Source organism: Chenopodium album, chromosome 1 (assembly GCF_948465745.1).
Source record: "Chenopodium album chromosome 1, dcCheAlbu1.1, whole genome shotgun sequence".
NCBI classification, from domain to species: domain Eukaryota; kingdom Viridiplantae; phylum Streptophyta; class Magnoliopsida; order Caryophyllales; family Amaranthaceae; genus Chenopodium; species Chenopodium album.
Window position 1 is genome coordinate 82,625,353 of NC_137834.1, and position 23,142 is coordinate 82,648,494.

A 23,142-nucleotide genomic window follows, 5' to 3' on the forward strand; every position below is an offset into this window, starting at 1 on the left:
ATCAAAATAAACCTCAATATTGTCATAATCGAACCTTATGAGCCGAAGAGAAATGCTTGGAAGCAGCTATAATAGTACCCTCAGGGTCTAACACGGGTGATGGTCGGTCCGACCCCTTAGAAACCTTTGTTACATCATTTTTGTTGTAGCTATCATAGTTATCAACATGAAAGCAACTTGTAACAAATGATTTCATGGTCGTTGTGAACGTAGAGTTTCTCCCCGTTGCCTTATTATCGTCTTTCATTTCCTTTTCAAATAGTAACAATGTGAATAATGTTGCTCTTATAATTAGTAGGAAGTTAAACTTGGATAATTTGATGTTTATATACTAAAATTTCAGGGGTTTTTTAGCTTGGAAACCAAGCAAAAAAAAAAGTAAGGAAATTCAATCGTCAACAAGATGAAGCATCTAGGAAGTGAGTCCCAATTGATCGATCGATCAAATTTATATATGATGCTATTAAGCCTATTATTTCTAAACACGTACACTTTTTACTTTGTTGAAAATTCTACTATTGTCTTGGTCAATACTTATTTTTACGAATGCATGAATAACTTAAGGTAGATAATCTATTACATCATCATAATTATCACTTTAAGATTTGTGTTTGTTTGATTAGTTGAGTATTTGTTTGTTGTTTGACTGATTAAAAATTTGGCGTTGGTTAACATCGTTTAGCTACTTAAAAAATTAAAAATAAATCATTTACCTTAAATTAGCTAGAAGCTATAATAATGGTATTGTAATTTTAAACTCTAAATATATATTTTTTATTAATTTAATTTTAATCTCACTAGCTGTAAAAAAACTACCGTTATAACTTACAATCTAAAGTTAGTAAAGTTGCCTTGAACTTTTCCATGTAAGATTACAATACCTAAAAAGGCCAAATATATTTTCTCCAAGACATGTTCCAAATCAATGTGAATGAACATGTATTTGGCTTGCTCAATTATTAACCAAAAATTGGTAATGTGAGTATTGTTTTTTTTTTAAATGGAAAGAAGAAGGTCCATTCTAAAGGGGGATCTTAGGTTTATATTACTTTCGGGATATCTCTACTAGAATGTGTTAGGTGAGATTGGACGTCTTGCCTCAGGCTTAGAAGTCGTCAGAGAACTAGGCAACTAGTCAACTATTCTAACCTTCTATCTCACTGGTAATGGGAATATGCCAACATGATACATGGGCACTCTAGTAGGTACTACGTATTAGCTAATCAACGGCAGTATGAAATCAGATGGTCGTGTACTCGTGTATATGCTTGATCCATTACTACCTCAATTAACAACCAAAGACCTATAAGTTGTTGTTAGACTATTGATCTAACATAAGTTCCTATAGCTTAGGAACATGTGTTTGCTTAGTTGATTAATTCAATTAATCAATTGTAGCGGCATAGTTTTAGACCTATATATGTACTCGTATCAGTTTTCGGTTAATAAGATCTTAGGTTGTGGAGATGATCATGAAGATAGTGGGTGTAGTTCCAAGTTTGTAGCTCTAATTAGATAGCCGTTTATATATATAATTCGGCATGTAATAATATGTTTATAAATTGGATTGAAAGCAAGTCTATTTTTCTTTCCTGTCACTCATTTAGCTTTATATTTTCAACCGTTATAAGTTTATAACCTCGTATTGTCTCGCTACAAATAATCTTACCCTTTATAAGAGCATAGCACAATAAAAAAAAAACGAATAACAAATTAAAAATTAACAAGAAGATTCATCATTAATCACCTAAATCATCACTATGTTTTGCAATAATAATATATATAGTAAAAGATCTAAATCAAAATACACATACATTATGATGTCAAATATTTGGCAAGTTTGATCCTTTTTATAAAAGGAAATAATACAACAACCCATGCTAAAATAATCACATTATATTTGTCCCATCAAATGAAGATCACCTTCAAATTTTTTTAAAAAAAACTTACAAGTCATAAGGTTGCTTGCCAGTAAACTTAACCTCAATAGGGCTAACATTCTTACCAATTGACCTCATGTTTTGACCAACACCTTGTCTACCAGGGTTAACCTTTTCAGGGTAAACCCCATCTTTTGGGTGCAAATATTGAACCTCTCCATTTGGAAATACCCTGTAAAATTGGTACTTTATCTTGTACTTTGATCTTAGCCTTGTTCCAAGTGCTAAACATTGCTCTTTACGTGCCAATTTCAGCAAGTTTGGTCCTTCCCTCATTATTGCTGCACCACCTGTTGGCATTTCGAAGATTTGCTCCTTTGGTGATTCCCATGTGATCACGTAAAACTCCTCTACTTGCGCCTTCCTTAATAACCCACCTGCGCGTTTAATAAACAATAACTAGTGAGTATCCCAGGCGATGTGATACACCAAGTTCACTTAATCATGACACGAGTAACTTAATACTCGCGACAAAGTCACCCTCATCATTTTTTTTTTAAAATTAAAAACTAGTGTGTGTCCCAGACAATGCTTAAACATTACTAATACAAGTAGATATTATATATTCTCAATACCTGTGCTACCGGCGAAGATTGGAGAAGGGGTGTTAGGGTCTAATTCCGGAGGAGTGAAACCTTTGGGTGCCTCGGGTGCGGCCTCGGTAGTCTCGGCTGCTTTGCCTTCAGCAGCGGCTGCACGGATGGAGAGGCGGGAGGCGGGTTTCGAGGCGAAGGAGAGAGCGGAGGGTTGTTTGAAGGAGGAGGTAAGGCGGGGATCGATGGTTTTAGTGGAGGAAAGGGAGGAAGGGGAGAAGAGTGTGGCTTGGGTTGCCATTGCCATATTGTGTAATTTAGTTTGTTTGGATTGGTGGATGTGGAGGGAGTGTGGAGAAGAAAGAAGGGATATGAATAAGTGTAGGAGTTTTGATGGATGTTAGAGGGTTGAGATATGGATAAGAGTGCTTGTGTTAGACCAATTAGATGGCTTGTTTTTATTGATTTTTGATACTGAGGGCCCGACTGCCTTAGCTTACTTACAACCACAACTGCAATTTTGTTTTATTTTACTGTTTTTCATCTAGATATTCCCTAGTATCTCTCACTGTGTCAAATACTTCTGTAGTTAAATTTATCTTTTTTTTATTAGTTGTTTCGATTATGTACTGAGTTAACACATTTGTCAATGTCTATTACAAAAATTATATTGTATATGTCAAAAATACAAAGTATATATTAAGACGACTCCAATAATATTTAATAAAGTATGTTGTCCATTATGTGTAACTAGTTTTATCCCGTGCAAATGCACGGATTTATAATAATAAGACTTGAAAATAAAAATAAATAAATTAATTAATAAAATTCAATTAAAATGGAGTTAGTTTAAATGAAATGGCTTATATGTAATATTTTTTATTTTTGAATTTGAATTCATATCATGTCTATCCTTAAAATTCTCATGTTAGATACATTATTTAAAATATTTTATAAATTATTGTAAGTTTTTTTTCATTAAAATTTTTTTATCATGTTATTTTTTAAGGGAAAAAAAGAAATTAAAAAAAAAAGCTAAAAAATATTTGGGCGGGAAAATTTTGTTGTGAATGTGACATGTGTACTTAAGGGATAACTCTGGTGATTACTTTAGTATATAATATAGAAGATTAGTAAATGATGGTCAAAGCAAAGTATGTGAAAAATGTCAAAAGTCAAAATTAAAAAAAAAAAAAAAAAAAAAAAAACCGAGATTCCAAGTAAGTATTATTTTTGCTTAAGAAATCTTACATGGAGTAACATTTATTGCTTAAATCTTACACACAAATTAACGCAGCAGGAGAGAAAAGGGGGAAATTTGTTAGAAAAAGAGATAGTATAAATATTTAAGTGTACAAAAAATATGGATTTTAGAGTGAGGGATAGCTCAAGTGGTTAGAGCTTCCCTCCATATTCTAAGAGGTTTTGGCATCGATTCTCACCTCGCCCTTGTGGCTCTCTAAACACCAAAAAAAATATATATGGATTTGAATTAATAGAAGGAGAGTGAGGGAGTCCCAGAATCTCAGAGATTAACATTTCAAGTTATCTCCTATTACAATTTTATGCATACTAAAATTAAAAAGAATTTTTTTTTAAAAAATTTAGTACTATGAACTTTTGGATATAGAGGTACAGAACAATACTTGTATACCCTTAAACATTTAGGAAGTTATATTACTTACGGAAGAGAGGGAAAAAAATCAAGTCATTTTGGAAAATGAGTGTATAGTCTACATAATGTTTCTATATATATCTTGTCAAAATACGAGTTTAGGACGACAACAAAAGAATGACCCCTATAAAAATAAAAATGTTAAGTATAATTCAACTAGCTAGTGATAATGAAGACTGAAGAGTAAATAATACTTGGTAACAAAATAAGATCGAGTTTTTATCTAATCTTTCTTTGCCTTTGGTTGATTGGTTCTCTATGAATCAATAATGTGTAGATGATTGATCTAACCAGCAAAAACGGTTTACACCACAAGCATCGTCTTTCCTGAGATGCCAGTAAGAAACAATGACAAGAAATAGCAAACGAAAAGGGAGAGGGTAGCTCTTCCTTAAAGATATTACATAAGAAAAACCATGGATATGTACAGAGAAAAATTTAACCAAGGTTGAAATTGAATAACACAAAAATAAAAATAAAAAGGGCTCAATTCTAGAAACACTTGTAGCCTCAGATGCCTTGCGTATCAAATTCTAGAATTTCATGAACAAAAATGCCGCCACTAATCTAAGTAAACACAAAAATATCTAACAAATGTAACCTGGATGAAATGTGGAGGAAGGATTTACTATCCATCATGCTGTACTCTAAAGCAGCATGATCATGATCTCATAACAGTCCGTTAATTACGTTACAGGCTTGCAGCCAGTTCAAAGTCCAGACAGTTGTAGAGAAGTTTGTTCTGTCATTATCATCCGCTCTTAAGCTGGATGATTACAGTTCTGATATCGAGGTAATCTAGGCTGATCCCATTATATGCCTGAACAATAATGATGTCAGAATGTTTGATGTTTACAATAGAGTCGTAGAGGTTGAATGGTAAAAGGATTTAAGACTTCTCAAAGTAAACACCTTGGTGAAGAGCAATATCAATGAAAAAATGAAACCAAAATTGTACTAAGGAGAAAGAGAAAAGCAGGAAACTCCAATGGAACTAGAAATATTTCTAGCAAATACAAGAATCAAATTTTAATGCGACCACAAGGTATCATAACATGTATACAAGAAATTTTATATGTGCCACACTGCCAGAGTTTTTGCCATTTTTATTCTAGTGGACAAATAATCGTAATATTCATAAACTGTTGCTAATGTCAGAACCTATCAGATGAGTTGAGAGTTTACCCTTATGAAAAAGAAACACCTCCATCCCCCGCCTTTATTTCAAAATCAGCTCCTCCCTCCACCTCCTAATACATCTCCAGGGCCCCTCCTCCAATGGCACTGAACCAATTATTTAGGAAAAAAAAAGGTGTCTGAAAATATGATAAGAGGATACTACAACCTATATAGCACAATTGACAACAAATACAGAAATACTTCAATACAGCCATATTTATTTCAAAACAAAATCACAAGGGATTTATATGGATGGAAAGGAAAAAACTATCCTCCAAATAGAAGTTTCAAAATCACAGGGGCTTGGGGCTTCATCACTTCATGTAGTACATCCTTATTTATTCCTTGGCAGCTCTTAGCAGACAATAGGTCACAGTTCAGGCAAGTTGGGTTACGTAGCTAAAACCTAGACTAATATTCCTCACATGCATTTTTCCTGCCATAGTTATATAACAAAGGATCCATGATAACAGGAACAAGAAACATCATACTCATGTGCAAATGTTAAACAGCATACCGTCATACCTATCACAAAATATACTCAATTCTGATCTGAACTCTCTGCATCTTGCAACACTTGGCTCTTCTTGGGCTTTTGGTACCAGAAATACATCATTAGAAAAACCCTTAAAAGCCCTCCATTTGCAAAATGAGGAATAAACATCCGGCCCCAGTATGGGTAGTATGGCCCAGGCAACTTAAGAAGAACAAGAAGAATAGCAATTGCAATCATATGCCAAGGAACGTCAGCATCCTGTTAATCCAATATTGAAATGATTAGAGACAAATGTATAAATAAATCATATTATGCATGCTCAAATCTTAACGAAAAATGTCTTTATAAATGACCTTGGTAAGAGGAGATAGTTCTTGTGCTGTCTCTTTCAATATCCCAGCAACAGCAAACCCAAGAACCAATGGAATAGGAACAAGAAACAGTTTCCTTTCATGTGCACAGTAGGACATCTCACTGAGGGAGGTAACAGCCAGCACAGGAGCACTTAAGTATTTGACAACAGCAATTGCAACATCAAGAATAAGTTGAATAAAACTATCTAGCACTCTGTTCCAAGGGAAGTTCTTGATTGGTTTGGGAAGGCCATTCCAAACTTCTCTGGCCTTGTCCATCATCTGGTCCAAGTTTAATTTCCCCTGATTATCAGAGGAATGTCCATCTGCCATGCCTACAGAGCATGAGAAGCTTGGCTTTGTATTCTGAACTACAAGACCTGCTTTATAAGTTATAAAGCTGCCTTTTCCATTTAAAGAATCTTGTCGGACGAAAGGCTGGCACCCACTTGATCGATGTGAAATACCCTGAAAAAGGCAAAGACCTTTCACTTAATTTTGAAGAAAAAGAACTATGCTGAAGAGCTGAAAAAGAATCAGAGGTTGCGGTTTGCGGATGCTACCAATTTAATTTTTTTGTAAAAAAATAAGGTTAGAGATCTTCTCCACCATGTGATACAAATAATTCTCTGAACAGATTGTTCCAAAGGAAATCAAGTAAACAACATATATAGCTGAATCAAACAGGCGCTCAAAGCATTTCTATATCCTTATCAATATAATATTCCTTGAACAGATTGTTCCAAAGGAAATCAAGTAAACAACATATATGGCTGAACCAAACAGGCGCTCATAGCATCTCTATATCCCTGTCGTAAAATATTACCTATATCCAGATTTTAGGCACTAAGGTCATACAATAGCCAATGAAATAAGGATTTAAAACTCTAACATATCTAGTTTAACATTTTGTATATTGGACAGTAATATTGTGAAATTTCTAACGATAATATCATGCAACCTCTTTCGTTTTAGTGACACCATTAAACCTCGATATTACTATAACATTACTTATCAAATTCCAAAGTGTCGATAACACAATAAAGAAAAACTTGATACTTTCTTCATGTTTCAGCTTAAAGTTCAGGGAAAAAATTATTGTTTGTTCAAACAGAAAACTTAAAGGAGGAAAAGAAAGAAAAACATACACTTTTTTCCTTTTGCAACACGGAAACAGAGTTAATAACTTTTATACTCCATGACTGTTAATAAAAATTTCAAAACTTGCACATATCATAATTGCAATCAGTCGTTGGTTATTCTCAAAACTGTTTAGTAATACACCAAAACAAGATACTAGGAGGTAGACTAACTAATTCCCTCCTGTAATGGGAGGAAGAACATACAAGGTAAAGAAATACAAGATGCTTACTTGCTGATTAAAATATGGGTGGAGTAGGGGTGAAGAGCAGGACACCGCCATAGCTGGTGACATCGCTGCTTTCTCTGTCTCTAAGCTTCACAAAATTTGTCACAAGATACACTTCAAATGATATACAATTCCAGAAGATATATTTTTAAAAATCGAGAAAATCAGATCAAATCATCAAGGCAGAAAATAAAACCAGGCAGACAAAAGTAAATCATCTCGGTTCAAGCTCATAAGAATCCATGTTCATTTAATCATGAGTACAAACAACTCAAAACATACAAATACCAAAATGACCTTCACAAACATAACACCAATTATTCTTTTTAGGTTCAGAACTGGACTTAATTCCGCCTTCTTGATTTCATTCCTTGTTGTCCCGTAGCACCGGAAAATACTTGCATTGGGCTTTGAATCGGGTTAACTAGCATCATTAAGGTTATAAACTTCGAACGGAACACAAGTCCCTTCTCAAGGGTCAGTAGTTCAGCTTCATCAACTAATTAGGTCCTGAACTTCAAGTCCCTTCTAAAAAGGTCCGTTCTCAAAGTGAACGGAACGTAAATCCGAACCAGTATCGAGTAGGCTGCTCCTGCCGGTCCTACTGTCATTTTTCCTAAATCAAGTTTAACTTGCAGTTCATTATTATCCTCCTACTTTCATTTTGCTACTACACACTCAAAATTCTGAAATTCTTTGAATTATAATCATATTTCATTGCTTACGGAAAAAAATTTCCACGAGTTCACCTAATTATGCTTTGTTTTGACCTAAATTGCACACATCAAAATTCTTCTCGCTTATGAATATCAACTTAAATTTCACACAGCTAAATTCTAGCAACAAATCCTCTTGTTAATTTTTTTTTTTCCATAAATTCAGTAATTACAGCCAATAGTTCAATAATCAAGCTTCGACGAAATCTAAATTGAGTATTGATAATTGAAGAAACAATAGTGTGAAAGTAAACCCTAGATTGTGAAATTGATAATGAATGATTAAGAAGATAGTAATTACCTCAGAAGCTGCTTCAATGGAGGAGAGAAAGCTCAGAAGCCGTTTTAATGGAGAACTCAGAGTACGCTTCAATGGAGGAGGGAGAAGAGCTGCGTAAATATAAAAGTTTGAAAGAGAAAATAATAAATTAGGAAAACATAAAGGATAATTTGTCAATTACTACCGCAAGTTAATATCACTTTGTTAATTACTATCGCAAATTAAAAAAGTTGTGAATTACTCCCGCAAAAAATTTTAAGATGTTGCGATTACTATCAAACCCCTATTAAACTCAACTATGACGTCATTATATCTCTTTAACCCATGTTTGACTATGGTTAAGGGCTTTAACCACCCCCCAGAAAAAGAAAATGGGTTAGGGATATAATAACGTCATGGTAAAGGGCTTTAACCCATGTTTGACCATGGTTAAGAGCTTTAACCATAGGTTAAAGTGATATAATGACGTCATAGTTGGGTTTAATGGGGTTTTGGTAGTAATCGCAACATCTTAAAATTTTTTGCGGTAGTAATTCACAACTTTTTAAATTTGCGGTAGTAATTTACAAAGTAGTATTAACTTGCGGTAGTAATTGGCAAATTTTCTAAACATAAATAGGAAGATAAATGACACGTAATCATCGTTTTATTTTGGGTGTTTGTGTTATTTTGAGTATTTAAATGGGGTTAATATAGCAAATTCATCTCCTCCTTTAGTACATGTTCTTCCTCCATTCTCTTACCTCTATCTTTGGAATTCAAAAACCTTCAATGGAGAAATCGAAGTTCACGAGCATCTTCAATTGAGGAGGAAGACAAACTCTACACTTTGGGGTTAATTATGCCCTTTCATCCATTTTTCTTATTATTTTGCCGATCACTAAATAAGTAAATAGTCTCCCTTTAAAACAAAAGACAAATGAATTTGTTTAAGTAGTAATTAACTAATCTATACTTAGTATTTAAAAACACAAACCAAAATTGACACATGTCATCATTCTTTCTCACCTTTCTTTATTCATTCTCCCTCCTTATGTTTTCAAAGAAATTCTCTCTTCATCTCCCCCTTTATTTCTCAATAACTTTTATATTTTGTAATCTTTATTTTAATTCAATAACAAATTAAATTTCCTAAACCTTCTCCTCTTCTCATTATTCCATCTATCAATTCAATTTATTCACATTCATAATTCATTTCTTTAATTTGACCCCTTATCTTCCCCCTCTTCTTATATAAATACAAATTTTCAATAAAGATTTTTTCACACTCATTAAGTTTCAAAAACTAAAAAATTAGTATATCTCTCAAAATTCTATGTGAAATTTCTACAACAATGAGGATGATGATTGAAAAGGGAAATATTTAGGTGGCAAGAATACTATGGAAATTCCATAGGATGACATTGTTTGCGTGTCATGGGGCTTTAATTTTGAAGATATTAAGCGCAATATAAGAGACATATATTGGTAAAGCTAAAGAAGAATATAATGTCTTCACATTTGATGTAAAAATTGTAAATTATAATAAGTGTTTGGTATTTACAAAGTAGTTTTTTATACAAATTGTTGATTAATATATCATGCGATAGAGATATGATTTTATGATTTTAAGCCATTTTTTCTACAACTATTAGTCTATTACCATAAATTCATAAAATATTATAATATGTCAAAAGACGATAAAATAAATTCATTCAAATAATTTGTAAAAGGGTTTTTTTTTTTTTTTTTGTGACAAGATAATTTGTAAAGTTTCAAATAAATATATAACTTAAGCATAACCCGTGCGTAGAACGGGTCCAAAAGCTAGTTACATATGAAAAGATTTCACATGAGAACAACATTTTAAAATTTCGAATTGAAAAAAATTAGGGTAGATAAAATAGAGAAAAACTAGATCTATTAAGGTCTGTCATGGATGGAAAAATTAGGGTAGTAGTTTATGTAGTTTTTTATTTCGTAATAGTTTATTAGACCGAGTCTCACTTTATGAGAGGTTGTGAGTCTCTCTTTATGAGAGTTGTTTCTCCAATTCTCCCCTTATATCGAGTTTTTCTATTTATTTATTTATTATTATTATTTTTTTTTTCAGGGTCCATAGGTCAGGAGGGACAAAGGTAGCAAATCCTCGGCAACGAAACCATTCTTTCTCCTTTGATGCAGCACGAATTTGTGAGATTGTTGTATTTTGGAGGAAGTCATCAATGGTCTACAGCTTGGTTTTCGGTGGAGAAGTTATTTATTTAGGAGAAAATACATTCTTAATGTGAGATATATTCTTTGTAGTCTTTACTTGATTACTGTAAGTGTCTTTTAACTTGTTTAATTTATGCTATTTCCATGGTTCCCTTCAAAAAAAAAAAAAAAAAAAAACACCTCAAGTCATTGTTCGGTGTAACATGTTCATTTGTATAAAATTGTATTTATATACTACAATTGTTTCATACAGTATTATATTTTGAGGTATAAAATTTTACTTATAGGTACTCATATGACAGACATATTGAACCCTCCTCATAACCAGACACATTAGTTAATCGGATCATACCAACTCGTGAGCTAAAGATTTCATGTTCCGGCCAAAAACCTGAATGATCATTTCATACTCCTTGAAATATTGTCCATAAATGCATAGCTTTAAGCTCGGAGCAACTCATCCTATCAGCACATATAGACAAAACTTTGATAGGGCAACTGCAGTTTAGAATTTGAACGAGGCTAAACCCTTCGGAAAAAATACACCAAAGCTATGCATATCACTGAATCCTAACAATAGTATAAACAAAAAAGGAGAAAAAATAGGAAGCACAATTTACACAATGAACCAGCAAATTCCCAATCTTCAGATGGTTGATCTCTATCATTTCTTTTTCCTGGCAGAAGATCCTGATCCACGACCACCTTTCTTTCCTGATCCAGGGTCGGCAGCACCTCCCTTGCCTCTTCCTGCCGAGGCCTTTTGTGGCTTTTTGGTGCCAGAGCTTCCAGCACCTTTCAAGTCCACTTGAACTTGAATCCCTAGAGACCAACCAACCAGTTAAAGATATAGATTTAAAAATCCAAGCCCATAAAGTGAGCTAGCCAAGAAAATTACAACTGACCTTTAGCATGGTTACTCTCGAGATCCAGCTTGAGTTTTTTCGCACCATTAGCGTCCTCTGGAAGAGATGACAAGCAAATGACATTTCATATTAAATACGAAGTAAACATTAAAGAGTTCGACCATGCATGAAACATGTCATAGCAGGACTTGTGAGCAAGACCTGCTTATTAATGATTGGCATTTCATTCTCAACCATCACAAGTCCTTGTAACATAGATACAAAAACTCTTTATGGACAAAGCCAAACCAAGATGAGGGAATATAAGGCCCGAAGGTGATTCAGGACAGACTATTGTTGTAGCATGTCCCAAGGAACTTGCAGAATTTCAAGATTGTGGATCAAAGCTTGTTTATGGACAAGTAAAACAACTCTGTGACATTTAGAATTGAATTTTTTGAGCAGCTAAAAGAACACAAAAATATTGATTCAAACAATTAAGAGACGGAGGATCAGGGCTAAAAGTGTAATCGGACTCCAACACATCAAGTCACTTGGAAAACTTAAACACACATGAGAAAAACAAGCAAAAAATATATTCAGATTTAAGAAAATCCTTTTATTGATATTCGCAGGCATGGGTAGCAAAGAAAGGTGTAAGCTTACTCAAACCTTCTGCATCTTCAGTGTCCTCTTCCTCATTTTCCTCATTGATATCACCATTTACCTCTCCAATTTCATCAACCGGCTCCAGGATAGCAGCAATCCTCTTTTTAGGAGCCTTTTTCAAACCAGGAAGGGTGATCATGTCTGCTGTTCGCACCACGCGCAAACTGCTACCTTCTTTATATCCCTTTGTTAAAGCAGATTTTACTGCTGGTGGTATACCATCAGTTGGTGTAGGGTGTCCCTAACAAAGTACAAATCAAAATTTGTGAGAAATTCTAAACAGCAGAGTAAGAAACAGTATTGTAGCAGGTAGAATACCTGAAATTTCGACAACTCCATAAGCGTGTCATAATCTTCCATGCTTAATGAGTAAGTATCCATGAATTCAACTACTTCTTTTACAGCTTCCTCCTGTGAATAAATAATAGGAAAACATAGCTGTTAACTGCAAATTACAAGATTATTATGTCCAAATAAAAAAAATATAGAACTGCCAGTTGCAAGTTTGCAACTGACAGTATAAATAGCATTGGGAAATCGAACATAAAATGCTCAAGTGTTTAAAAAGATCCTAACCTTAGGAAGAGTCCGAAGTGGTTCAGTTAGTTTTTTAGAAAGAAGTGTAAGGAAATCAGTACGTAAAGTTCCCCTGCATATCATTAAATAAGATAGCTATTATACATATGCTGTCAGCATAATCAAGGAAAACAAGGAAAGCTTTCAAATGCAATGCAGTATATTAGAAAATAAAGATCAAATGAAACAAACAGCAAAAAAGACTTTACTCTGTCATTTAAGGTAGGTGACAAGGTAACACAGAAAAGTAATCAAGCATTTTCTTCATTATTCCCTTCTTTGTACAGGAGCACGAAACCATAACAATAAGACTTGTTTCACAAATTCACAGTAAACACAAATCAAAAGATTTGAAGTAGAGGTATGCAGAATATACGATGAATTTGGCGATAAAACCACTAAAATCTTCTCCGCATCACAGGAATTCAGATAATAGACAGGCTATTACATGAAAGAAGCATTTGCATGTAATTGCAAAAAGCCTGTTGTGCCGATTGCAAACTGCTGCCATGAAATCAAACTAAGCCTGATATTTAAACCATTGCTTGATAAAATCTTAATGTTCTATTCAATGAACAGCCACATCAGTCTCCATAGGCCATATCATGTGTTTAGAAATTACATAGGACATACATGTCTAACAATGAGTGATAGAATATCTGTCACTGGCAATTATATTAAGGCATCAACATTTTGCAATCAAATGTCAAAGCCTTGTGTGTACTAGTACCAACATAACACAGTACAGAATTCAATTTTCTAGTACAGGACTTAAGTTGTGGAATGCTAACTTCTATTTATTAGGTGTACATACTCAAAATTACTTCAAAATAGTTGCTAAATGCAAAGGCATATAATTTTTTAAGTCGGTCTACATACACTGCGGCAGCTTTAAGATGGGACAGCCATGCAAATACTTAATGTTACCACAAATGCTACATGACAGCAATTTTATTCTATAATGGCCCATCAACTTCCCCAATTAAAATCTGGTACTAATCTTGGGAAAGAAAAACTAAGAGTGAATTACAGTAAAACATGCACTACATGCAATAAATATATACATAGGAAGTGAAAAGGAACCCTGCCATGCACATGCATAATTATATCTTTGATGACCTGACTGACCTCCACCTTTAATCATACAAAGATTGAGGATATTTACACTAATCAGATCTACAATAATTCTGGTAAACTCAAGCAAATAAACTTGTGTATCTTAATACAATACATTATGAACCACTGGGAAAAAAAAATTATGCTTCCTCATGAACCAATACCGTAATGCTCTTATACAAGAATTCTACCTCAGTAAACATACAAATATTCATTTTTAAAATGACAAGCTGACCACCACATGATTCACTTTACAGATTCAATAACAAAATAATACTAACAAAAATTGATAAAAATATGACAAGTATAGCCCTTAAATTAAGTATTAGATGATACCATGCAACACAATACTAGAAATCAACACCCTTCCCTAAAAGTGTAATAGTATGTGTCCAGCTGCTGCACAAGAACCATCTGGAAGATTTAACACATGGAAGGGTTTAGCACTTCAACCTACCTTCCCATATATGAATCACTAGAAGCAAGCATATGGACATGAAGATCCTCCAAAATCCTCAAATTCTTTCCCATAGTTGAATTCTTCCCAAGCCAACCACCAAACCTGTTGAAATTTCTTTCACCCTGCAAACTTCATGTCAGTCTCTGGCACATGACTGAAGCAGTTATATGTAACAAGGTGTCCAGCTAGATTATCACAAAGTAATAGGAAAATTATGTCATTAAATGAGTTTTCACTGTCATCTAAAGAAGGCCCAAGGAAAAACACAAGAGAAAATAAAGCTATCAACATAAATATGCAGGCAGTTTAACCTTGGAACCAGATTAAGAGGAAAGTTCGAGCTAAATAGATATTTTCCGTTGTCAAGTTTTTCCAATCAAATAAGAAAATGAATATTTGGTGAGTTACATCTCCTTAAACTTATTGGAGTTAAACACAACTTAAACCCCAATGGGACGTTAGTACAAGGCTATGTTACTCGAAACACAACATTTTAACCACCATAGTCAGGTCAATACCACCCAAAACCAGTCCAGATATTAAATTTGAATCAAATATGTTGGGTGGCACATGGGTACGTCACAAGGAAACGAGAAAAACCCAATTAATAACAAGACTCATTATTAATAGAAAAAACGATGTTGAGGCTTTTAGTTGTGGGAGGCAGGCAAATTGAAGGCAGCGGTCTGCTTTGCGGGAAGCAACACAGCTGCTTTGAGAGAGCTGCCACTGCCTATATCTCCTTATTTGCACATTAATAATATCTCCATCAGCAATTGACTCAGCAACACGGGCAAGAGAGCTCATTCTTTTCATCCCACTATCATCTTTCCCTATAGAACTTGGCCGATAATTAATATAATTTTCCTGTCACACATAGGCCACCAATGAGTGCAGAAATAAACACAAGTTCACACATAGGCAATCAATTATTTATTTTCACTAGTCAATCAATAAAATTGAGAGTTTCCGAGCATCTACAATTCGCAAGCTATTAAGTGTAACCATAAGTCCACAATAGCAAATTCCTTCCATAATTAAAACAGATTCATATGCAATATAAGCAATTCCAGAGTACGTAACATCCAGTGAGATGAAAAAAATACCAGTAAATGAATTCAGAAAGAGAAGAGCAGACCTGGATAAGAAGAGGAACCAGATCAAGGTCACTCATGCTCAGGTCAATCCGTTCATCCATCCTCAACTTCCCACCATTGTAACCAAACAACCTACAAGATAATGCAATAAGAAGCTCATTAAACTTCTTTAAAAGATGCAAAATAACATGACAATCATAATCCTTAGACAATCAAGCTCTCACTCTCCCCCAAAAGTGGACTGTGACAGATATTTAAAAGGGCATATAGAATGCAGTTCTTTTTTCAAATTGTTCTATGTTAAATAAATACCCACTAATAATAACAAAAACAATAATTTTGTTTTCCTTATAGGGGTGTGTCAAAAGAAGTTCTTGTTTTAAATTTATTTCCTCAATACCCTCTCATCAAAAGATTCAGTCTTTGCCAGGAAGTCCCATAAACCCTTGGAGGTAAAAAGAAACCAGGAAGAGCTGCCGATTTATCCTCCAATATAATTCATCACCATATGCCCATTCATGGAACCAAAAGTCCAAAATTACCATTCGAGTGTATATCAAGGTAAATATAAAAGATTCTAAAAGAGAGTATAAGATTATAGGCAACAGATCAACACATGGGGAATGTATGGGTTTCTCCCCCGATCCCAACTACGAACATCCATAAGAAACAATGACAACAATAAATGAAACATAGAAACAGAGAAATTTTAGTAGTTCCAATTTCCAAACAACAAATTCTAAGAGCTACAGATTTTCAAGAGCTACTCATTGCCTCAATCTCCATATTATTACCATTCAACTTTTTCACACATAGCAATATCATTGGTCATTGGGTATCAAGGACTCAAGGTCATGTCCTATTTCTAAGAAACTTTGAAAATAAAAAACACAAGAGATCCCAAGGAGAAGCAATTTCTTTGAAAGATCACCAATTTGTTCACCCTCCAGGATCCTCAAAGTCACAAAATCATTTTTTCTTTCTAAAACCTCTGTAAATAAACTAAACTAGTTAACTAACTTTATTACCCTATTTTTTTTTTTCTTCTTCTATTAATAAAAATAACAATACTGGATTTTTTACCCAAAAAGATTTTTCATTTCTATGTTTCCTTATTGTATGCATCTCCAAATATCTTCGTTTATACATTTCCAATTCCTGTTGCCATGTCACATTGCATTTACACACAAGCTAGCTAATCGAGAAAAAGAAAGAAAATTGCTACATACTTATCAACAGCAGTGAATGGTGATATGTCTTCATCTTTAGCATTGCTAAGAAGGCGCTGCCTAATATCATCATATTTGATAACTGACATGGATAAGCTCATATATTGCAGCTGGTTCACGGCCATGCGCATATCTCCATTACACCTCTCTGCCAGCTCTTCCAAAGCAATCTGTGCATACAAATTCAGATCACACAAACCAGTTGGCCATCCTACTCTTTAGACGAAGGGGAAAGTAATCAAACATGGAAGCCAGAATAAGAAAAGAGACGAGAAATTAAAACGGAGAGGAGGCAGCAAGCACCTCGTTCACTTGAATCCCTTCTGCATTAGCAATCTGCAGCAACCTCTTTGCCATCTGTCATAGCAATATATTTATAAGAAAATTTATTTTATAAGCTCAATTCTAAAATTAATAGTTGTCTTATGAATGCAACATGACAAAAGTACAATGAAATTTAAATCTCTTCATCACGTGCTATAAGAAAACCTCTATAATATGTTATTATTAAAGATTTTAACATAGCAGTCAAATGAATAGGGCATAACCTACTGGGGATCATAACAATACCCCCTTGTTTCAAAAAAAAATGAATAAGGATTTTGTGAGGACTTTAAATCCTTGTTTGTATACTCAAATCTTTATTTGTTAGTGTTATTCTCATTATTAAAACCCTGTCTCATTTCACATAGAATTTGGGGCAATGTTCCTAATTTATAATTTATATAAAATTAGGAAATCGAGATGTGGGGCATGAGAAATTACATCATCCCTGACTAATATATTATAACTCCAAGAACTTGAAAGAAAAAACTAAATTTCAGGATAATTACTTCAATATGCTCACAAGATGAAGTGCTCCATACTTTTCAGGATTTATAAACTATCACCCAGCAGCTATCCAGCTATAAGCAAACCATTGCTTGTTAAAAAGGGGGGTTAAACTTTGCAGGCAAAATCTCAAACAGGATTTATAAACTATCACCCAGCAGCTATCCAGCTATAAGCAAACCATTGCTTGTTAAAAAGGGGGGTTAAACTTTGCAGGCAAAATCTCAAACATAAAATATAGTTAAAGTTTGTTGCTTATATGATTACTACAAAGACCACATAACATAATAAGTTACTAAAAAGGCCTAACCATAAACTGCCAGTGTGCCACATAAAAACTAATCATACCTGCTGTTTTGTGGGCTTCCGGAAATTATACAGAGAACAATAGTTTACAAGACTTTTCAGCTTCTGACTGTAGCGGTCATTACAAATACAGATAATTGGAACTTTGGAGATCTTGATGCTAGCAATTAGGTCTGCAACCCCACCTCGATCACCCGCAGACATGCCATCAACTTCATCCATAATAAGAACTGTCTTGGGGTGCTTTAACCTAGAATTTGATTCAAATTAACTAATAGGAGAATATACATCACATAAATGAGTTAACCTAATGTGCAAAACTAACCTATCCAGGTCACCAAGGGATTTATTGCTAATAAGCTCCTTTACAGAATTAGCAGTACTTCCACCAATTCCCTTGCCAATTTGGGAATCTGCCTTTCCACGATTGTCACTGGCATTAACCTAAAAGCATAAGAAAGACAGAAGAGATGGTTACAAAATTCCAACATTTACATATAATAATATTTTAACTGATGATGATGGTATCACCTCTATTATCTCATATTTCAGCATTTTACTAACTAACTTTGCTGAGGTAGTTTTCCCAATGCCAGGAGTTCCACTCATTAAGACAGCCTTTTTCTCAGCAGAATTGCTTTCCCTTTTCCTCTTTCCTTTATTATGCAAAAATTGCTCATCCCAATGTGATAACCAATCATGAAGATCTTTAACCTACAGCATGCAACGACAGAGACTATTTGTCATTCTGAATTTCTACAGAAGGATGGAGAGGATACAGAAGGATGGAGAGGATGGGGAATAATGAACCAGTGCAATCAACAAGGGCATACAAGCTTTTGATTGCCAATTATTTCATTTGGAACTTTGGGCTTGTATTTCTCGGTCCATGTCAAGGAAGGACCTTGCTTTGACAAATCCTTTTTCTTAGCAGGTATTGAAGACTTGGGAGCCTGACTGTTGGCAGAATAGCTTCCCACATCAGCTTCTGCAACAAATAAATCGCAAAAGGTTCACATCAGAGTCGTTAAAATGATCAACATACAAATAATGGGGATAACGTATATAGTTGTAGACAGGAAAAGACCAACGGTTTGATGCCAAAGTAAATGGAAACATATTATTAAGTATACTTTTGGTCCATTGTTCCTAATTAATATTGCTTAGACTTAGATAAGATTATGGCAAATCTCCTCTTCACACACTTTCTGACACAAATTGAATCAATAATGTTCTTCATCTTAGACAAATCGACATAATCTTCCCATAATACTATGGAGTCCTTCAACATGCAGTTGTCATAGTCAGGTACAGATTGTAAAATTGCATATAAATCAGGTCTTAATGCAATTGCTTTTTCAACAAGCAGCACTTAGCTCACTAAGAATCAAGTAAAAATCCATTGTGAAAGCATGGGTTTCAAAACTAGAGGCTCCATGTTACAGGGGTTGATCTTATTTTCTTGGTGTGTGTGTGTGTGGTGGGGGGATAGGGAGGGGATATAGAGAAGTGTCCTGCCCTACCACATCAGCCCATTACGTGATTTCTGTAAGCTTCATGGTTAGATGCAAAAAACTAGGGCAGCTAAAATCATTATTGGTAGCCTTAATTAATATTCAGCGTCAAATCTCCTTTGACATGACAGACTACAAACATACGATATGACATGCCCTTGCCCAATAAATAATAATAATAATAATATAATAAATAAATAAAAAAAAAAAAAAAGTTTCATGGCATAATCCAAGATGTAATCAAAAGCACAGCCTACAGGACAAGAAAGTGAAAATCGAATATAAGTTAAAAAAGAGTTCTCATGCATACTTTTCACAACCACATTCTGCTGAATTTTCTTTGCAGATGATGACGGAGTGCTTTCAGATGGTTTCTTTGAATTGCATTGGTCAGGCGTTTTTGATTTTTTTGACTTTTGGATCATATCAAACAAACCATCCTCTGTAAGAAAGGGTGTTCTGCATACAAAGTAAGACCCTAGTAAGAAGTCATAAAAATTGCAAAGGAAGAATCACTGAATCAGTATATGAGAGGAAGAATCTAACCCCAATTCTTTCGCCTTTTCAGATTTCCGTCCCCCAATATCATCATCACATAAAAGAAAATTCTGTAAAGTATAGGTTTAGTAAACTGCAGGAATATCTGTTGAGGGCAAAAGATAGTATAACACAAAATATAATGTTCATAGATCAGGGAAAAACCGTCTTCTTGCTAACAGATCCGGTAACACGACCTCCATGTCTCTTGATTAAATCTTCTGCTTCTTCCCTTTCCAAACTATAAGGCAAATATAGAGGTTAGGAGATGTCACTAATACACAATTCTCACAAAATATACAAATTTGGGAAAAGACCAATAACCATCCTTCGAGCAAAAATCTTAAAAGATAAAAGATAAGAATCAACCTGTAAAGTGTCCCAAAAATAATAAAAGAAATAATCAAAAGGCAGAGGGATATATCAAATGAACTATATCTTAAACTCTATACCTGTCAAGTGTCCCAGAAATTACAAAAGTCAGCCCAGCTAAACAATCAGGAGAGCCTTCAGGAACTTCCTGGCCGAAGAAAAGGACAAAAGCAATAAGAGAAGATAAAGGAGAACACACTTAAAAGTACTGGATACCACCACGGTCACTATATAGGACAGTTATAATGAGAAATCACATGATTAGCATTTTAATACCTTTTCTCCTTTGTGAGGTGGATCTTTCCTCTCACCAAAGTTCATAAATCCGCCTCGTCCACGTCCCCTTCCTCCTCCACCAGCAGCAGTGGCAGGTGCTGCTCCCCTACCACGACCCCTTCCGGCAGATTTGACAACCGTTGGAGTCTCCTTTTCCTCGTCCATTTCCTCATCACTTTCATCAACAACCACGTTTTTCTTTGCAATACCCCTTCCTGAACTTCCCTTTAGCTTTTTGCTAGGAGTAGCATCAACTGACTTTTTTTTGGAACTAATTGGAGCAAAGTCGTCATCATCATCATCAACATTTTCCTCCTCTAATTTGTGAACCTTCTTCGCAGGTGAAGGTTTGGCAGGCACCTCCATTTTTTGGGTCCCAACTTTCGATTTCTCTTGATCTTTATCAAAGTATTTGCTTGTTTTCCTTCGTGCAGCACTTTCTTGACCTACCTAACTCACAATAACCACAAGCATATAAATTTACTACACAACTTTTTTTCACCAAAATCAATCACGAGCAACCAGATTTTTGTAAACACCCTAACCTGAGAGATCGTTATTTACACCCCAAGGGTATATATTTGTTCATTTGATGATAAAATGAGCAAAACATACACTTGGGTGCACCATACACCTGGGTGTATAAAACAATTTCTACCCTAACCTTATAGGGAAACAACAATTTCAAAACCAACTTCCTTGTACGATCCCAGAAATCATTCTACCCAACCAAATATAGAAACAGCAGTAGAAAATTCAACACATTAAGCTCATTGAAATAAACAACTAACTATACCTAAATTCAACAATTTGATAAATTGGCACACTATCATTGTATCATATATAACTGTCAATTAACAAGTATCAATTGACTAACCGCTTTCTGGGTTTCAGAAGTAGTGGCTGAAGGTTTTTCAGATGCCGGTTTCGAAGCGGCCGGTTTCGCAGCGGCCGGTTTCGCGGCATTGGAATTATCCTTGTCATGTTTCTTCACAAACCATTTTCTAATATCTGACTGCTTGCAAAAAACATATAATTCCACATTAAAGTAACCCTTTTTTTTTTTTTTGGCAAACACATTATTGAATACAAATATACATGATTAAATAAAAAATCTAAACAACATGAACAACACTCACCATGTCTGAAATGCAAGAATTACAAATGAAATTCTATCAAATTGTCCAGCCCCAATTAAATCTGCGCAAATACAAACAAAACCCCAATACCCTTAATCAGCATTGCAAATTCTATAAAATCCACAATAATCAAATGGGTAAAATTAGAAGGTTTTAGGGTTTAAAGAATCAAGAATTAAAGAATTTCATAAGCATAAAGTATTGACTTTTATTCAACCTTGTTTAGAAAAGCAGTGAAATTTAAAGAAATCGTCAAGAAATAATGCGGAATTTAAATGGGTTCAAGAACACAATCAAAGATTAACAGCAAAAACCCTAATTTATGCAAGGGGTTGTGTAGGAGAGAGAAACCTGGTGGGAAGCTTTTCCCGCTTCTCTAGTATTCCCTGTGAGCGCCTTGAGCTTTTCTCAGTACACTCGTAACCCGACACAAAAATTTAAAACTTCTCAAACACAGTGGAAAAAAAACACATTTATTAAGTTGTAATTTCGTAAATAAATCAATAATTTTACGTCTATTTGTCAAAAAAAAAAAAATACAGTTATTCATTTTATTACGGAAATATTGTGATGACTACTACAATGGCTAACCGATTGATGAAAATATACTGTAATTGCTAATGTACTTGGTAACAATTGATCACTTTTATCACGAAAGATTGTGTACGGGAGGGTCCCGACAAAAACACTAATTAGCCGATAACCATCTTTATTACGTTGCTAATTATCTACTGATTAGCACGCTTGCTCAACATCCATAACGGCCTTCCTCTTGGCCACGTGGAGAGCTATTTCAGACCACGTAGGCACCTGCAACTTACAAGGTCGATTTGCCACCTATGTTGATAGGTGGCATCAGCTTGGTTATTTCCCTATATATACCCAAGCACATTTTCATAATAGAGGTACAATCTTTTTCTCTCTCTCTTCATTCTTTCTCTCCTCAGATTAATGACTTTAGCATCGGAGCGGTTATCCTCAGATAACCCCCCGAATTAGCTGATCTGTGCAGGTGCGAAATTGGACGGTAAACCTTTACCAACCCTCAAGAACTCTCGGAGCCGAAGCTCACCCGGAACAGATTGATATAGGAATGTTGGTGCTCTTTCTTTTAACAATAAACCCTCAAATAGTTCAAAACATTAAAACCATTCCTTTGTTTAAAAATGTTTAGTTAGATAAACTAAATCAGTGTATTTATAGTAGCAGAGAGTTAGTTGTTAAGTCAACAATTTGGTTAGCTCATATAGTCATACCTATAATTGTATTCTCCTTCTAAATGGGAATTTTCATGGTTTTGGAAACTAGATATTGCCCCAAAACTAAAGATCATTATTTATCAACTGCTACATTCAACCTTCTAACTAGAATTGTTCAATTTCGGATATAAGATCCAAATTTTCGAATCAAAATTAATGTGACTCGTATTGACAACCGT

At 34.5% G+C, this 23,142-nt stretch overlaps 3 protein-coding genes across 9 annotated transcripts; all 3 read right to left on the reverse strand.

Moving 5' to 3' along the window:
• Nucleotides 1–1,795: 1,795 nt before the first annotated feature.
• Nucleotides 1,796–2,838, reverse strand: LOC145558651 (photosystem I reaction center subunit II, chloroplastic-like). Its single transcript, XM_081619962.1, has 2 exons — nt 2,516–2,838; nt 1,796–2,317 (listed from the first exon to the last, which is right to left on the reverse strand). Exons 1-2 carry the CDS (start codon nt 2,778–2,780, stop codon nt 1,947–1,949), a joined length of 636 nt encoding a protein of 211 aa, XP_081476088.1. The 5' UTR covers nt 2,781–2,838; the 3' UTR covers nt 1,796–1,946.
• Nucleotides 2,839–4,507: 1,669 nt separating this feature from the next.
• LOC145558662 (uncharacterized) lies at nt 4,508–8,683 on the reverse strand. 5 transcript variants are annotated; one of them, XR_014092596.1, is made up of 6 exons: nt 8,563–8,683; nt 7,549–7,628; nt 6,177–6,644; nt 5,853–6,081; nt 5,334–5,432; nt 4,508–4,968 (listed from the first exon to the last, which is right to left on the reverse strand). XR_014092596.1 is itself a non-coding variant. In XM_081619984.1 (5 exons), exons 2-4 carry the CDS (start codon nt 7,609–7,611, stop codon nt 5,869–5,871), a joined length of 744 nt encoding a protein of 247 aa, XP_081476110.1. In that variant the 5' UTR covers nt 7,612–7,633; nt 8,563–8,683; the 3' UTR covers nt 4,508–4,968; nt 5,853–5,868. The 5 variants fall into 5 exon arrangements, 3 of the variants coding, with proteins under 3 accessions (XP_081476110.1, XP_081476120.1, XP_081476102.1); XR_014092595.1 differs by having other exon boundaries at nt 7,549–7,633; XM_081619984.1 differs by lacking the exon at nt 5,334–5,432 and having other exon boundaries at nt 7,549–7,633.
• Nucleotides 8,684–10,636: 1,953 nt separating this feature from the next.
• On the reverse strand, nt 10,637–22,146 carry LOC145558718 (replication factor C subunit 1-like). 3 transcript variants are annotated; one of them, XM_081620056.1, is made up of 22 exons: nt 22,056–22,146; nt 21,705–21,765; nt 21,443–21,580; nt 20,566–21,015; nt 20,370–20,437; nt 20,083–20,158; nt 19,927–19,988; nt 19,691–19,839; nt 18,700–18,854; nt 18,398–18,580; nt 18,192–18,310; nt 17,909–18,116; nt 17,033–17,086; nt 16,730–16,899; nt 15,542–15,632; nt 15,041–15,270; nt 14,401–14,532; nt 12,828–12,900; nt 12,570–12,662; nt 12,249–12,492; nt 11,643–11,699; nt 10,637–11,559 (listed from the first exon to the last, which is right to left on the reverse strand). In XM_081620056.1, exons 2-22 carry the CDS (start codon nt 21,705–21,707, stop codon nt 11,402–11,404), a joined length of 2,913 nt encoding a protein of 970 aa, XP_081476182.1. In that variant the 5' UTR covers nt 21,708–21,765; nt 22,056–22,146; the 3' UTR covers nt 10,637–11,401. The 3 variants fall into 3 exon arrangements, with proteins under 3 accessions (XP_081476182.1, XP_081476167.1, XP_081476175.1); XM_081620041.1 differs by lacking the exon at nt 15,041–15,270 and having other exon boundaries at nt 14,401–14,525; XM_081620049.1 differs by lacking the exon at nt 15,041–15,270 and having other exon boundaries at nt 10,909–11,559; nt 12,255–12,492; nt 14,401–14,525.
• Between the last annotated feature and the right edge of the window lie 996 nt (nt 22,147–23,142).

Coding starts and splice junctions, on each gene's coding strand:
- LOC145558718 (XM_081620056.1), bottom strand. Junction 15,633..16,729: donor CCATTCACTGCTGTTGATAA/GTATGTAGCAAT, acceptor ATTATCTTGTAG/GTTGTTTGGTTACAATGGTG. Junction 11,700..12,248: donor TGAAGATGCAGAAGGTTTGA/GTAAGCTTACAC, acceptor CATCTCTTCCAG/AGGACGCTAATGGTGCGAAA.
- LOC145558662 (XM_081619984.1), bottom strand. CDS start 7,611: ATGTCACCAGCTATGGCGGTGTCCTGCTCTTCACCCCTACTCCACCCA. Junction 6,645..7,548: donor ACCCATATTTTAATCAGCAA/GTAAGCATCTTG, acceptor TGCCTTTTTCAG/GGTATTTCACATCGATCAAG. Junction 6,082..6,176: donor AACTATCTCCTCTTACCAAG/GTCATTTATAAA, acceptor TTGGATTAACAG/GATGCTGACGTTCCTTGGCA.
- LOC145558651 (XM_081619962.1), bottom strand. CDS start 2,780: ATGGCAATGGCAACCCAAGCCACACTCTTCTCCCCTTCCTCCCTTTCC. Junction 2,318..2,515: donor AATCTTCGCCGGTAGCACAG/GTATTGAGAATA, acceptor TTAAACGCGCAG/GTGGGTTATTAAGGAAGGCG.